This window comes from Pistacia vera, unplaced genomic scaffold, assembly GCF_008641045.1.
Source record: "Pistacia vera cultivar Batoury unplaced genomic scaffold, PisVer_v2 Contig591, whole genome shotgun sequence".
NCBI lineage: Eukaryota > Viridiplantae > Streptophyta > Magnoliopsida > Sapindales > Anacardiaceae > Pistacia > Pistacia vera.
In genome coordinates, this window is record NW_022196436.1 from 618,674 (window position 1) to 633,788 (window position 15,115).

General features: G+C 35.4%; 3 protein-coding genes across 5 annotated transcripts; all 3 read right to left on the reverse strand.

Moving 5' to 3' along the window:
- Positions 1-524: 524 nt before the first annotated feature.
- On the reverse strand, positions 525-3,639 carry LOC116109956 (probable prolyl 4-hydroxylase 4). The gene is made up of 7 exons (XM_031396196.1): positions 3,379-3,639; positions 3,229-3,286; positions 3,020-3,124; positions 2,244-2,301; positions 1,443-1,618; positions 1,069-1,141; positions 525-955 (listed from the first exon to the last, which is right to left on the reverse strand). Exons 1-7 carry the CDS (start codon positions 3,519-3,521, stop codon positions 660-662), a joined length of 909 nt encoding a protein of 302 aa, XP_031252056.1. The 5' UTR covers positions 3,522-3,639; the 3' UTR covers positions 525-659.
- A 2,460-nt stretch (positions 3,640-6,099) lies between these two features.
- On the reverse strand, positions 6,100-8,896 carry LOC116109941 (receptor-like cytosolic serine/threonine-protein kinase RBK2). The gene is made up of 9 exons (XM_031396174.1): positions 8,856-8,896; positions 8,452-8,594; positions 7,908-8,345; positions 7,569-7,820; positions 7,320-7,474; positions 7,159-7,238; positions 6,936-7,071; positions 6,684-6,833; positions 6,100-6,591 (listed from the first exon to the last, which is right to left on the reverse strand). Exons 1-9 carry the CDS (start codon positions 8,894-8,896, stop codon positions 6,406-6,408), a joined length of 1,581 nt encoding a protein of 526 aa, XP_031252034.1. The 3' UTR covers positions 6,100-6,405.
- A 1,456-nt stretch (positions 8,897-10,352) lies between these two features.
- On the reverse strand, positions 10,353-14,258 carry LOC116109952 (uncharacterized protein At4g15545). 3 transcript variants are annotated; one of them, XM_031396191.1, is made up of 9 exons: positions 13,764-14,258; positions 13,612-13,680; positions 13,466-13,525; positions 13,330-13,369; positions 12,461-12,556; positions 12,024-12,272; positions 11,290-11,332; positions 10,604-10,682; positions 10,353-10,520 (listed from the first exon to the last, which is right to left on the reverse strand). In XM_031396191.1, the coding sequence occupies exons 1-9, from the start codon at positions 14,040-14,042 to the stop codon at positions 10,428-10,430; spliced, it is 1,008 nt and encodes a 335-aa protein (XP_031252051.1). In that variant the 5' UTR covers positions 14,043-14,258; the 3' UTR covers positions 10,353-10,427. The 3 variants fall into 3 exon arrangements, with proteins under 3 accessions (XP_031252051.1, XP_031252050.1, XP_031252052.1); XM_031396190.1 differs by having other exon boundaries at positions 12,461-12,559; positions 13,764-14,256; XM_031396192.1 differs by lacking the exon at positions 12,461-12,556 and having other exon boundaries at positions 13,764-14,256.
- Positions 14,259-15,115: the final 857 nt, after the last annotated feature.

A 15,115-nucleotide genomic window follows, 5' to 3' on the forward strand; every position in this document is an offset into this window, starting at 1 on the left:
ACCCATTGTCACTTTGGGAGATAAAAAAGAGAATTGGTTTGAATATTTTTCATGCAACATATCCTCATTTCTAAGTTGAAGATGAGACATGAGAGGAGCTTGCGTGCAGTAGCATTAACCAGTTGGCAATTGGCATTGGGATTTAGACAGAGACTGCAGCATGGGTCTTTTTGGCTGAATTTAATAGGGTCATTTCTTTCAATGTGATGGGAATCTGACTGTGGTCCTTGAATTTGCTAAGTTATGGCACCATCAGAATCATTTCATTATTTCCCAGTAAGACAGAGAAATCCAAGTATATGAAAATGTGCTACAGCCGAATTAATAGAATGATACTTTTGACTGTTTAAAAAAATCTTTATTACGCAACTACCACGAGCCAAATAAGATATTAACATACCCAGAAGGGGCTAGATGTCAATGGAATTTAATCCCTGTGATAATGACTCAGGGCGGGCAAAAAATAGCAAGATCAATCTCAACATTTCAAGTCAATATAGTTCAAAACCATAAGAAAACAGGCAGGACAAAATTATAATATTGCGTATAATCATCATAAAGAAAATTATAATAATAGTAATATGACATTTCACCAAAATTTGAACGATGCAAGGGAAAAAACAAATACAATCCACCCAAAGAAGCCTACAGATTAAAGGCTAACATAGTTTACAACTCCTTCTACAATAGCCAGGAAGCTCTGCAGTTCCCACCATATACTCTGGGTTGTTGGTACACTCACCAAGAGCAGCCCATCTCTCACAACTTACATTCATATCTGTGCAGTTCCCAGCGGCTTCAACGTTCTTGTCGAATGAGTCAACATGAATCCACTTTGTTGCTGACCATTTCTCTCCTTCAATCACTGGGCATCCACCATGGAGACTGTTTGTGTCTGGAACGGCAGTAGGATAGAGACTGAAGAAAAGAAGAGCATCTCCTTTTCGTGGTTTCACTATGAATTTTCAAGGTCAAGATAAAAGACGTTCAAAAGAATATCAAGTCACTTCAAATGCAGCAATACATTTACAATACATAAAAGCATTTACAACATGTCAAGAGGCCTACCTGCAATTCCTCTCTTTGCACATTCAGAGAGGTCATCCTCTTTTGCAGGAGTTCTGCTGCGACGTGGAGGCTCCTGTTTGCAGATTTTTGCAGAAAAAGAGGACCAATCAATTTTTGTAAAAGGAGAAGAGGTTGGTAGAAATTCCCTTAGTGCTATCATCCACTTAAAATGATAATACAAACCACCCATAGTCCCATACCTTCATGTTCCTCATTCGTTAGATCATACACACATCAGGCATATGAAAACAAAAATCATATTCTCATAAGGAGCCTAGCAAATGAGGAAACTAAACAATGTTGCCAATGACTATATGATACAAGGCATCTGACAGAAGATTGGCAGCAATTATGAATAAAACAAATCAACTAACCTCTGCATTGGGAAACACTGTTTCACCACCTTTAGCAACATCAGTAAGATACATGAGAACAGTAACTATACGATGGCCACCCCGAGCAATATTAATCTTATCAGCAAAGTAGTCATAGTGTGCATCATATTTCTGTCCAGGTTCATATCTCAGGACTTGTATGTCTTCCCCATTTTCTGAAAATCAAGCAATACAAACACTTGTTATGCAAGATCCTATCCACGCCCCCCCCCCCCCCCCCAAAAAAAAATGTAGTTATGTACATTATTACAAATATTACAAAGATGAAAGAATCTCATTATTATTGGTAACAAATAATAGTGACAGATAAAGAAATGGTTTCTTTTATTCTATTAAACAATTTTGGAGTAGAAAAAGTAACTTGTTTTCAAGAATAAAAGAAATGAATACTTAAGGTGTTCATGATCAAGCCACTTATCACTAAGACAGAATATAGGCCACCGATAACACTGTATAAAGATTTGTGCAATTTCTTATTTCCTTTGAAGCATCAGTAAAACACTTTCTAGACAAGCCAATTTTAATATATTATCAATATTCATTCACAACCATACAGGCTAATTCAATAAAAGCATCGGCTTCCTCCCTTCCAATAAAAAAATGATTACAAGGCAGAATACGTAATAGAAACTAACAACTTTACCCAAAATCTTTCTCTAAGTGGACCACTTTCACGATCAATGTGTAATTTGATCACCAAATGACAATATTGTGAATTACCCCCAAAAAGAAGAAAGAACAAAAAAGAAAAATGCAGAGCATCTTCAGCGTATGGCACACCTTTTGGAAGAAACGACCATGTTGAAATCTTGTCCTCTATGCCAGCAATAATAGCATCCTAACAAAGGAGAAAAGGCTTATAAATGCATAATGGGAAATAACTGATGATCAAAAGCAGTTGTATATGTCTTTGTTTGCTGCCCATGAATCTTCCTTCCAGTTATCAATAGAACACTAAGACACATCTTATGCATCCAAAACAGTTTTTAATTTCAACTTATCATAGATGGGTGAGGAGTAAACAAAACAAAGAAGAAATGAAGTAACCCAAAGACCAACATATAATTAATAGATACTGAAATACATAAGCATAAGAAGATTATGTCAATTGTCAATATATGATGAAGATGCAAATAATTATTCCAAGTAAAAAAAGCATACTGATATACAGTTTACCCACTATCTCAAGCTAAATTATTCTCAGTGAACAAGATGGTAAGTTCATGAGTTCAATGAATCTTTGAAAAAAAAAAAGAGAAAAAAAAAAAGGCACAATACCAGCATTTAATATACCATTCTCCACAATAAATAGTCTTTGCACACTAGGAAATTGCTTCATACAAAAAAAGAGTATTCACAAAAGCTAGAGTATTATCATAAACCATTTTAGGAAAGAAGCGAAATTTCGTGCTTCTGATCATTATGCTTAAAATGCAGGCAATTATAATTATACATGAATAACTACTAATTAGTAATAAATTAACAATAACAAATGAGAAATCATGTGTACATATAATTAAAGGCTGGGTAAGATGAAGAAGAATAAAAGAGACAACCTTTCCTTTAGCAATGAACATTCCCGAACTTGTTCGAACTTCACTTAGCTTGCTTTCTCCACTCAAATTATCCGCAACAGCTGATCTCTTCAGCTCAGATTTTGCCTAATCACAAAATTACCGAACCAAGCAAAACAACTACCGTCACTAATCAAACAAATAGAATAAAATATAGTTAAACAAAAAATCCTCATTCAAAAAAATCTCACAAGAGAGATCAAGTGATCGCATTCTAAATCAGTGAGAAAACCTTCGTAAACAAAAGCCCTGCGAGTCATCAAATTGATACACCATTAGAAACTAAAGCAATTACATTATAATTTATAATTAAAACAACGAGATTAGAAATTGAGAGAGACCTAGGTTTCCATGAAATTTGTTTGACTTTAGAAGGATTGATGATGGAGCTAGGAGGGGCCAGGAAGGAGCCGGAAGATTTGTGAATTAGAAACGAGATCGAGACGACGAAGAGGAGATGCAGAGAGAGAGACATGGTAGGCATGAGTGTATCTCAGATCGAGTGCGAAAAATGGAGAGATTTTCCGGGAAAATGTCAAAATTCTCTAGGAAGATGTTTAAAATGTGACGCCTAGCAATCGGAGTCGTTTAACTGTCACTAGGACACTGGACACCAAGCTGGTAAATTCGCACAGTTGACCACAACTTTAAGCAATCCAAATCGACGCCGTTTGAAGCCAATTTTTTTTTAACTTTCCAAAATATTGTAGCTCTCTAAAAGTGGCAAAAATAACAGCGAGGCCCCTATTGTTTTAAATATTACAAGTTAGTATGCTCTTCCATTGCCACTATGTGGATCCTTGGAATAAGAAATCTTGCTGAGTTTTTGCAAAATTAATTTCACTAGTCCTTCTTAAATGTTTTTAGGAGGTATCAAAAAGGGGTACTAGGTCCCCAGAGATGGTCTTAGAAAGTTATGTTAGTGGGAAACTATGGTAGCCAACCAACATGGAGATAGTCGATCAACATGGTGATAAGCTTATTGTGGTCAAGACCCTTTTCTTATCCCACAAACATACCTACTAAAAACATCTGAAAAGGACTAGTGAAATTAACAGTGTCATAGGCTCAACAACCCCACACACCTCATTCATTGGATTAACACTTGCTTGATTCAATATTGGCTTCCATTTTGTATTTGATGCCTTAGTGTTGATACAGTTGTTATAAGAAACATAAATTAATGGCGCATCAACCAATGATGCATGTAATGGAAGGTATCTCATCGGCTCTTCCAGTTGCGTGTCAATGAAGAATGTTAGATCATTGTCATTCTTGATCATTATGGGGTACTCTTCAACAACTTGCATGTACTTCACGGTCAAGGTCAAAATATTCTTGCCTCGTTTGATATGTATTTCTATATATAACAACTTTAGCAAGTCTTCATAATTCACTTCTCTAGGTATTCTTAGGGCTTTTTTTGTTGAATTCTACGTATTAATATGCCTCATTACTTTGGGTCTCCTATTGTCCTCAATACTTCACAAAAGCATGAACCAAGTTCCTCATTTTCCTGAAAAAACCACCAAAAAGTCAATGGTTAATCAAACCACAATTCTGTAACAAAAAAAATGCAAGTAGAATGAAATTCAAAGCTCAAAACTGACATTGACCAACAGTGATCGACATAGAGTGTCGATCATTTGGACTAAACCTTAGCTAACCGACCCAAATCGACAACCTGCTATTGGTCATTTGTCGGTCGATAACCCTTATGTGACCAATAATGACCGATAGATGGGTGTTAGTCATTGTTCATCTTTGACCTTTGGATCGAATTTCGATCGACTATGACCAACATAATCGATATTCCTACCCTATTATCGTGAAAATCACCTAAAACCATCTATTTGCATCATGTCCATTCAATACTAAGTTCATACAACATACAAAAACAACAATCTAATGAAAAAAAAAACAAAAAAAAAAACCTTCATTTACATGTTTAGGACACATATATTTGAAATCCATCAACCAAAGTAGACATATATAACTTCCAAATAACATGACATACATTTCTCTCTTTTTTCGAGATTTTAAAGCAACAATACACCCTCAAAATGGTTCAATAATGTCTCCTTTGAGTCAAAAGAACACGATTTGCTACTAATTGCCAGAGATTGAGCTTTTGAATGCTTGGAAATTGGTTGAAGGGTTAATGAAGTTACTATGGCGGCAATTTCGTTCTGGAAATTAAGGGAAATTGGGGGTGGGCTAGTCATTGAAACACTTTCCACACTTGGGGGCTAGTTAAAATTCCCACCCTACATTCGGGCCATTTTTTATAATTTCTCTTTTAAGTAAGATGTTAGAAATTATCTGAAGGAATAAATCATTTTTATTTGAGTAATGCTAGATTTGGGGCATACAAAAACAATCTCTACCCTTGATTTTCATGATTTTTTTCTCTCTCTCTTTCTCTTTTTCTGTTTTTTCTTTGTTTTTTTCTTCTCGATGATGTCATTTTGTAGTCCTCTTTGTATGAGTCTTTGTAAGGATAGCATTTTTCTTTTTATTTTTATTTACTTTTAAGTTTTATATATATATTTTTACTTTATATAAAAAAATTATTTGCATTTATAAATAATATTACCTTCAGACATTATTACATTGTGTTAATTTTCTAGCAATTCTGAATTATGAAGAAAGCATTGGAAACACTCCAATCTTCTAGCCAAGTTTGAATTGTTTACAGTGTTTTCAAAAGTCGACATGGGTTAATTAACTATCTCTAAGTGGTTAAGTAGTTTGATAGGGACTTTATGATGTATTACTTAAAAGACTTGAATTTAAATTCGATGCTAATAAGGATAATCACTAAAGTTCTTATTTAATCAATAATTCTAGGGTGTCGAAAGAATAATTGAGGTGCACGTAAGAGGGGGAAAAAAAAAAAAGACAAGTGGGTCAATTCAAAATCAAATCATTTATATTATACCTAGAAAGGAAAAAACAGCCTAAATAATCAAAAGTCCGAAATTAGCCATTAAAAAAAAAAAAAACTAAATTTACAAGAAACAATGATTAAATTTTTTTTGTTTTATTTTTTTCTGATCTGTTCCACACACAAAATGAAAAAGGAAAGTTTGTAGTAACTACTAATCCTAATAGACACAAATTTCCTGATAAAATTGGTTCACAAAATTATATATTTATGATCAATCTCAGCTGCTCTTCTCCGCATATTTTGCTTACACAGACAGAACTCGAAGACTAAATTGAAAAGCAAGTAAATAGATTCTGCACTGCTCTCTCACTTGACTGGAACATTTATGTGAATCTCCGAACTGCTTTGGTTTGGTTTCTCAGTTTCCCAAGAATCCAGAAATACTCGAGGGCCGAAATTTTCGAAGATGAATGCGGGTTTAACTATCAGTAGACGGCCCCAGAACGATCTCCATATGTCGATTGAGATCATTTAAGTACTTCGATGTGCTGTTATCATCAGCATCAAGAACCTGATCTGAGTATGTCCTGACAAGGTTTTCCGAACTGAGGTTTTCTTCAACAAGTTCCAGTATGCTTTCTGCACTCTTTAAATGTTGCACAACCTGCACCCGTTGCAAAACCGAGTAAAACAAAATCTGATTAAAATGCATCATTCCTTTACAAATTAACTCGGGATTTGAAGGAATTAACATGCCTGGCTCATTTGGGGTCGATGGTTTGAAGATTGATGCACGCACATAAAAGCTGTCAAGGCCAACCGTTGCAATTGATCCAAGTCATAGGCGTCGCCTAGTGCAGGATCTGCCAGCTTCTTCATGCTATTCTTTTGGATCAAAGGTTTGGCCTGTAAATATTTGACAGAGTTTGCTTTATCAGTGCAATTCGATAATAGCATGTCAGCTTGATTAATATATGATGAAATTGTGGCATAGACTAGATAACATACCCACATCACGAGGCTTGTCTGTGAACCGTCTACAGCTTGCTTTCCGGTGATGAGCTCTAATAGTAGTACTCCATAGCCATAAACATCTGTTTTTTCATCTACTATCCCATGCATGAATAACTCAGGAGGAAGGTAACTGTGGTGACAAAACAAAATGAAGTCAAGTTGAAGTAACAGATATCTATGAAATTCATAAATTCATGTAAAGATTTGAGCAACGAACCCAAATGTGCCTTCAACTTTGGATACAGTGTGATGAGTCCACTGATCTGGTAGCCACTTTGACAACCCAAAGTCAGAAATCTGGATCAAATTTCAAGTTTCATGTTAGATGTTGCATTATTTGAATAGGGTTGATGATCATCGTTTGGTTTAAAAGGTCACCTGAGGCTCAAAATCCTCTGTGAGCAATATATTGGAAGCCTTGATATCTTTATGGATGATTCTTCTTTGGCACCCCTCATGAAGATATGTAAGGCCACTGGCAGTCCCCACAGCAATCTTAAATCTGATGTCCCAATCCAGTTTTTCCTTTGAGCCTGTAGACATGGAGCAAGAAACAATAACATAAATTTTATTGAACGAAAACTTCAGAAGGTTTCAATTTAGAAAGCCGGAAACTGATAAACAAACCATAAAGTAACGATGCCAGGCTCCCATGGGGCGATAATTGCAGAACAAGGTGCATTCCTCCTTCAACCCCATAACCAATCAATTTAGCAATATTGGGATGATCAACATGGACTATAATTCCGAGCTCGGATAAAAAGTCCATTGTCATCTCTTCAGGGGAACCTTTAGTTAGCCTTTTTATTGCAACATGTTGCCCATCTGACAATTCCCCTTTGTAAACTTCAGCATAGCCTCCTTGCCCAATCAAATTCTCTTCACAAATCAAATGGTTTTTTAGCAACAACATTTAAAAAGAGCACATTTCATTAAATTCTGAAAAGGAAAGGAACAAGTACGAACCAGGGCTGAAGCCATTGGTTGCAGCTTGAAGGTCCAAGAATGAAAAGTTCTTCCAGGAAGATTTCAAATGGCATAGTTCAGCATCCAAAGGAGAATTCAGTAAAAGACTGGTGGTCTCTCTAATTCTTTTTGTTTTTCTTTTGGTGAGCTTGGGGACATTTTTCCGAGAAGGGAAAGCTTGGAATTTAATTCCAGATCCTTTTCTCAACAAACCAAAGAAGCCAGACCAATGTGGAGGATTGTTGTGGTGGTGGTGGTGATCTTCTGAGTCAGAAGAAGTACTGGCCTTGGAACAAGCTGTTTCAGATTCTACGCTTCTTAAGCTATCCAGAACACCTTCTACTACTTCAGAGCATTCATCAATGCCTTCCACAAGAGCTTCTTCTGGATAGCATTCGTCTACTCCCTCCTCAATCTCCATGGTTAAAGAAGAAAAGTCTGATTCAAATGTGACAGAAACGTAACATTAGCACATGCATATATGAAGAATTATTACAAGATAAAATATCTCAAGAGAGGGACATAAAAGAAATAGAAATTTTACCCTGGGATGACCAAGAGTCAGAGCACCCGGCTCTACTTCTTCTGCCTTTAACTCGTGCGGCCTTCTTTTCAATATTATCACAGCTGGTTATGTCATAAGTCTCACTGATAACATTTTCATCAGTGGAGTGAAGAGAATCAACCCTGCCAATACGAATTTTCAATCGTTACAAGGAAATAGAACACATTACAAAATACATATAATAAGGGAAAACTCTGATACCAAATATCTAAAGAAAACAAAAATATATCATCAGCTTCTTTATATATGAATGAATATTTCTGAATTTTTAAACATGGAAACACAGAAGCAGCCAATGTTATAAACTTTGAAACCATGGCATCAATAAATGTACATGAATGATGCATTGTTAAAAATGTATGGAAAATTGGGAAGTTAAAAACCGTGGTGAGTCAAAAGTCTCTTTGGCATCATGAAACTCCATAACTCCTCCTCTGAGGTGGAAAACCAGAGAGGCCTGAGAAACCAAAATGAGAGAGGCCAATGGAAATGGGAATTAAAGTGTGTGGTTTGTTAATGCGTGTATGAAAGAGAGAGGGACAGAGACAAGAAATGGTATAGTTAGCGGTTGGCATAAATTGACTTAGCTTCTTTAATATGCAATAAAATTTAGACAATGGACCTGATTTCTATGCTTGAAAATCGGCTTTTTCTTCTGTCATTCTTCCATGTTTATCAAATCTAGTTATCTGGATAAAGAAACCAACTGAGCTAATTAATTTAATTAGTTAGTAAAATTTGTATGCAAGCACGTTTGATACTATGGAGTCTTCCACAAGCTAGTCCGGGAAAACTGGGTTCCATGTAATGGGTTTTTGACACGTGTATTTTATAGTCGGAAAATACACATAATGGGTCAATAACGGTCCCACCTAAAATCAATAGATTACAACTTTGCAATAAAAAAAAAAACATGCCTACCACTTAACCAAGTCTCATTAAAGCTCATGATTTATTTTAAGCCGTTGATTTTAATGGCGTCACCTCTATGAAAGCCTTGATTCCTTTTCATTATTCCGATTATGCAGGCTCCTGATTCCCTACTAGTACAAGAAGAGCATTTCCATAAAGGATAAAGCCTTGCTTGAAGTTGCTAAAAGCCTATCTTGCGGGGAAGATTTTACTATTTTAGAGCAATTATTGGTTTACTTGCACGCCTTGTCTTATTTTTTTTCAGTATTATTTGTTTGGAATGGAAGAGTAAAAGACTTTTTTCCGTCCAAATAATGGGTTAATGGCACTTTCCTATCCACAGACTTTTAAAATGCTACTTTTCTATCTAAATTTATATTCTGTTTCTGATTCCAACCTTATTACGACCCCACACCATCCCACACCACTATTCTTTTCTCTGATCATCACTCACCAAAACTCCTCAAACCCTACTCTCGTCAACTCCATCAATCGTCAGCAATCGAGCGATTAGAGTTTGTGTAATCACCTCTCTCATGTCAAATACCGATCAATCACAATCACCAAAATCTAACATTCAACCACCAAAAGACTCATTAGTCTCCCCTTCAAAAATCCCAACAGTTTAGACCGAATTTACTCTTTATTTGTCACCAAAATATAAATTTAAGTTGTAAAGCAGTATTTTAAAAGTCTATAAGTGAACAATTATCATTAAGCCATTATTTGAGTTGAAAAAAGTCAGTTAACTCATAATGGAATTATTTCTTCTTTTGAGGAGTAAAAAGGAAGATAAATGGTTTTCCTGACAGTTTGGATCAACGAGTGAGCTAAATTTATTTATTCCATGACTTCCCTTATTTCATAAGTTGCTTATCTTTGTATTTTTGTCAATTAAATAGATACAACATGTGTTAAATAAATGTTTTGCTGACAAGAAGATTAAGATTAAGATTAACTCAACCTCATACAATATAAATTACAAGATTATTCATACGAAGTGTCAATGCACTTGAATTATGAGTTACTTTACAGAAAAAAGTTCAGTGGGCATTTTTGGTGATCAATCCCTCAAATATTGCATAAAGGTCCTTGTTTTCTGGACCAAAAATCTCATCAGCCTTCCGCAGAGTCTCCTGAAAAAAAAAGAGGGAGAGATGTAAATTGATCGAAGTAGCAATTTATAAAACACAAGAGTTATTGAGAGCGAGTCATTTACTTCTCTTGTCTGTTTATGTGAATTCAATTCCTTAACATTAGCCAGAAACGCACCAAACTGCTCATATGATAATCGGCTCCTGATAAAACAAAAGAAAGTGTTCAACTCCTGAGTCCGTACAGGTCAAAAGTTCAGTTGCGAGCACAGGAAATTGAAATTGATCTTTTGCACCAAAAATAGGTTAATACCAATACTAGTACGGTCCACAAAAGTGGACGGGCCTGGATGTAACAGAGCATGACAAAAAATGATGAGAAACTCGCAGGGCAATGTATATAATGCCAGTATTTAAGAATGGCCCCAAAATTACATGGCAGGACAAATTTTAATCCAAGCAACAGTACTTAAAATAATCTGGTGAAACAACTCTGAAGCCAGTTATAAGATGTAGATCATCATCAAGTTTGATAGCAAGTTTTCAAGGTACCAACAAACAAGTATCCACTTGCAACAGTGCACATAACTGTCGCCCTACAATGAATTTTCTATGTTGCCATGCATATGTGCAAATCACCTCTTATATCATACTGGGATAATAGCACATGCACTACTTATTAGAAGCACAAACCTTTTTCAATTGCACCACACTTGGTTATTCACTGATTTAAATCTGATCCGGTGAGCATTTAATTTTAAATAAATTATGGATTTCATTATTATACTTCCCAACCTTAGAAAGTCTTTACCTGACTTGGCGGAAGAATTCTTTCCCATCAACTCGAGTTCGCCCTGAAAAAATAAAATACAAAATAAAAAAGAGAAAGACATAACATAATAGAGGTTTTGTTAAATACTCTTAGTGTCAATAAAAGTTAAGCTACTTGCAAACCAAGCACTAGATTCAGGAACTTCTATGCTAAAAAAGAAAAAAAAGAAATTGGTTTTTGTGTTGTTAGGTACCATTTCAAGAATTCTGGAGGTTTAAGCAGCTACTGAACAAATACCATTGGATCTGTCCACTAAAAATAATTACGAAAGAAAAAAAGAAAGAAAGAAAGACATGTGGAATTATGAATTCCAGATTGTAAATTTATGCTAAACAATAACATAGCTTCCAAAAGATGACACAGTTTAAAAGAACTATTAGCTACACACAATTTATTACCAGAAGCTAATAAGAGTTATTGGAATAAAATCCAATATCAACGCAACAATCAGAACTGCCGTAAAAACCCATTAAAAACGATGCAGCTTATACTGAAGCAAAATGAACATGAGCATAAATGAAATTTCAAAGAGCCCTAGCCACATTGTTTGATTTTCTCAATTTTTTCTTTTTATCCTTCTTTGAACAAATGCTCTTTAAGGAATGTGAGAGATTTAAAGACTGCACCCTCTTGAAATGGTATTATGGTCCACATTCAACCTTTAAAACATGAAACTCCACAGTCATATTCTAAAAAAAACGCTCTCTACTTACCAGTATGTGGTCCTGTGTCAGAGCCCTTTACGGAACTGTATGGGCTTGAAGAAAATATAGATGACCTATCATCAAACATGCCTCTTGTGGTAGAAAATGAAATTGAGTGTCGTCTTGGAGAAACTGGTTTAGATGTTCTTGTGGGAGATACAGAAGCTGATAGACTTGGAGGGGACCCAAGAGGAGTTAGCCTAGGTGTGCTTGTTTGGGATGCTAGCAGAAGCCTGTGAGATATGCCAGGTCTTGAGGCTACCACAATAACAAAATTAAGTAAGAAAAAAAGAAGGTGTACCATTTGTAATGCGCTTAATTGCAAGCAATACAGACTCATTAACTCAAGAAAAGAGAGCAATAAAATAAAGTGAGGTAGAGTAGCATCGAGGACAAATTTCTCGTTGAGAGTTGAAATCTATAGTTGGCATAAAATTTTGGTATACCATCTGTCTCACGATCCTCATTAAATGAAGAAATCCCTGTTTCTGAAAACTGGCTCTTCATTGGAGAAGATCTTGAACGCAGGAGGGTGGCATCATCTTCTGGAACAAACCAGAAAAGAACTTTGAATCGAGGATTTATGAAAATGTCAACCAAATAATTCATAGTCCACATGTTTAGTAGAGTCATAGATCATCACAAATCTATCAGGGTACGAACACCAGAAAATTTATAATATGTTAAGCAACTCCATACCAACCAAAAAATGACACACAGAAAAAGAAATTGCAGTGGCGACTCAGATAACATTAATCAGCTAATTGTTGCAAATAGCATTATGCAATGGGATAGGAACACACAAAAATATTAATGCATCACATTAAACATGCACCTAATATTCAACTAGATATCGCATGACAATAATCTTTTATGACTTGAACACTTTAAAATGGCCAAGAAAGTCCCAAAAGAAACTGAAAACCATCATAGATTTAAAAGTTTTCAAACGCTACCACACCAATCTTGTAGGAGAAGTCTTAACTTGGGTCGTTGAACCACTGCATCCATGCAACTGTCCATTAAACTCACATTTATATATGTACTTATTTTTTCTTTCATCCATTAACCAACACTACAGTTATTAGTGAAAATGAATGCACTTAAGATGAATTTTTTGAACAAATATTTTGATGAAGTGATGCGCCTGCCTCATCTAAAACTCTCCCTCATTAGCAACCCGTCTTAAAAACACCAAAACAAGTACATTTTCTCGTAACAGAAAACCATTGAGAATAAAATGTATACATAAAGCAATGTAAAGCAGCTACAACGTAACATTTTGTAAAAAGAAAATCAACAAAATCCCGTATACCATTGGGCGTGGGCTTGGCAATGATGTGTGTAGCTCTAGTCTGTAGCAAATCCAAGTCAAAGAAGTCAACGCATTGCCACAGAAAACAACTCATTTCAAAAGCAAAAACAATAACTTATCAGTAAACAAAACTTACCGAGGTTGTTTCTTCATCGTCTTGAAGTGATTGCATAAGAGTTTTTTTAAAAATCTCCAACTGTCCACACACAAAAACAACAATTCATATCATAAAATTCGAAACATAATCGAAAAAATGCAAAAAATTGAAAACAAAAAACATGCCTTGGAGACATCTCTCTGTAGCTTCTTAACGGTGTTGGCCAAATATGCGTTATCTTTAATCAAGTTCTCCTGAAACAAAGGAGAACAAAAGTCAAGCATAGAAATAATAATTAATAAAGAAAGAGGCGGACGGAGGAGTGTAATGGTGGGACCTTTTCGAGCTGGGCCTGGGAGAGTTTATTGGTGATGTCGGAGAGAGAAGAGTCAAAGGATTCAATTTGTGCTTGGAGGTCGGCGATGACGGAGTCCTTCTCGGCAAGCTGAGCGCGTAGAGCAGAAGACTCAGATTCGAGAGCGGAGACACGTGTGGAGAGAGCAAGGGAAGTGATTTTGCGGGCCACATCGAGTTGCTCGAAAGGATCAGACGGCAACACTTGCAAAACCTCCTCGTGTAGATCGAAGGTGGATCCACTCGATTCCTTGCTTAGCATTTCTTCTCTCTTGCTTTTTTTGCTTTTTTTAATTATTTAATTATTGTTATAATTAACGGAAGAAAAGCTAAGTACAACAAGTTGTACACTGTTGTAGTAAGTGAAGTAATATAATATAGTATGTTGTGTAAGTTGTTGTGTTGGATGGATAGAAAATAGGGAAGGGCATGGCTTTGTTTTGTGCAGTTGGGAATATGTGGTTGGAGAAAAGATAGAAATCAACTAAAGACAAGCTATACATTACTGCTCTCTCTTTCTACCTCAACTTGTGTGTCCTCTTCCTACTCCTCTCATCTCATGCACATTCTTTGGTTTTGTTTTTATGGGGACTGAAAAAAAAAAAAAATTAAAGACCCTGAGGTTTAGAGAATTGATGTGATTCCATAACATTTGTAATAAGTGACATTCTCCCCATTGTTACTTACAGACGTTGATGAAAACAAAAATATTACATTTACAACACAATTTCATGATTTTCTCTTACAATTCTATTGACATTATCATGTTAATTGACGATTTTGAATAAACATGAACGACCATTCTTTAAAGACGAACAATCGTTCCTTAAGGACGAATGATCGTTTATTCATAAGGAATGATTGTTCCATTCATAAAGAATAGTTGTTCTTTCATAAGGAATAATAATTTTTTATGAATAGTCATTCTTTATGACCGTTCATGTTTAGTCAAAGTCATTTAATGTCTTAAGTGTGATGGGAGCTAACGTGACAGTTGTCAACTTAACTGTTACTTTGGGATTGTAAGAAAATGTTGTAAGATTGAGTTGTAGATAAGGTATTATTCTAATGAAAATTTAGAGTTTAGTTAGCTCAATTATTGTTAATTGAGGTCCATCAATAATATTACATTAGTAAAGGAAATAAAGATCGACGGAGAATAAAATAATATCAATTACATCATTTTTACAATAACACAACCATTGATTAAAAGTTGAATTGAAGGTGAGAGGTAAAATAAGGGTGGCTGAGACCTTTTGGGCTGCTCTCTCCTGGTTTTGAAACGAAAGTCTTGAGTTGGTGAAAAGCTTCCCTTGAAGCTTTCTATCAACTCCC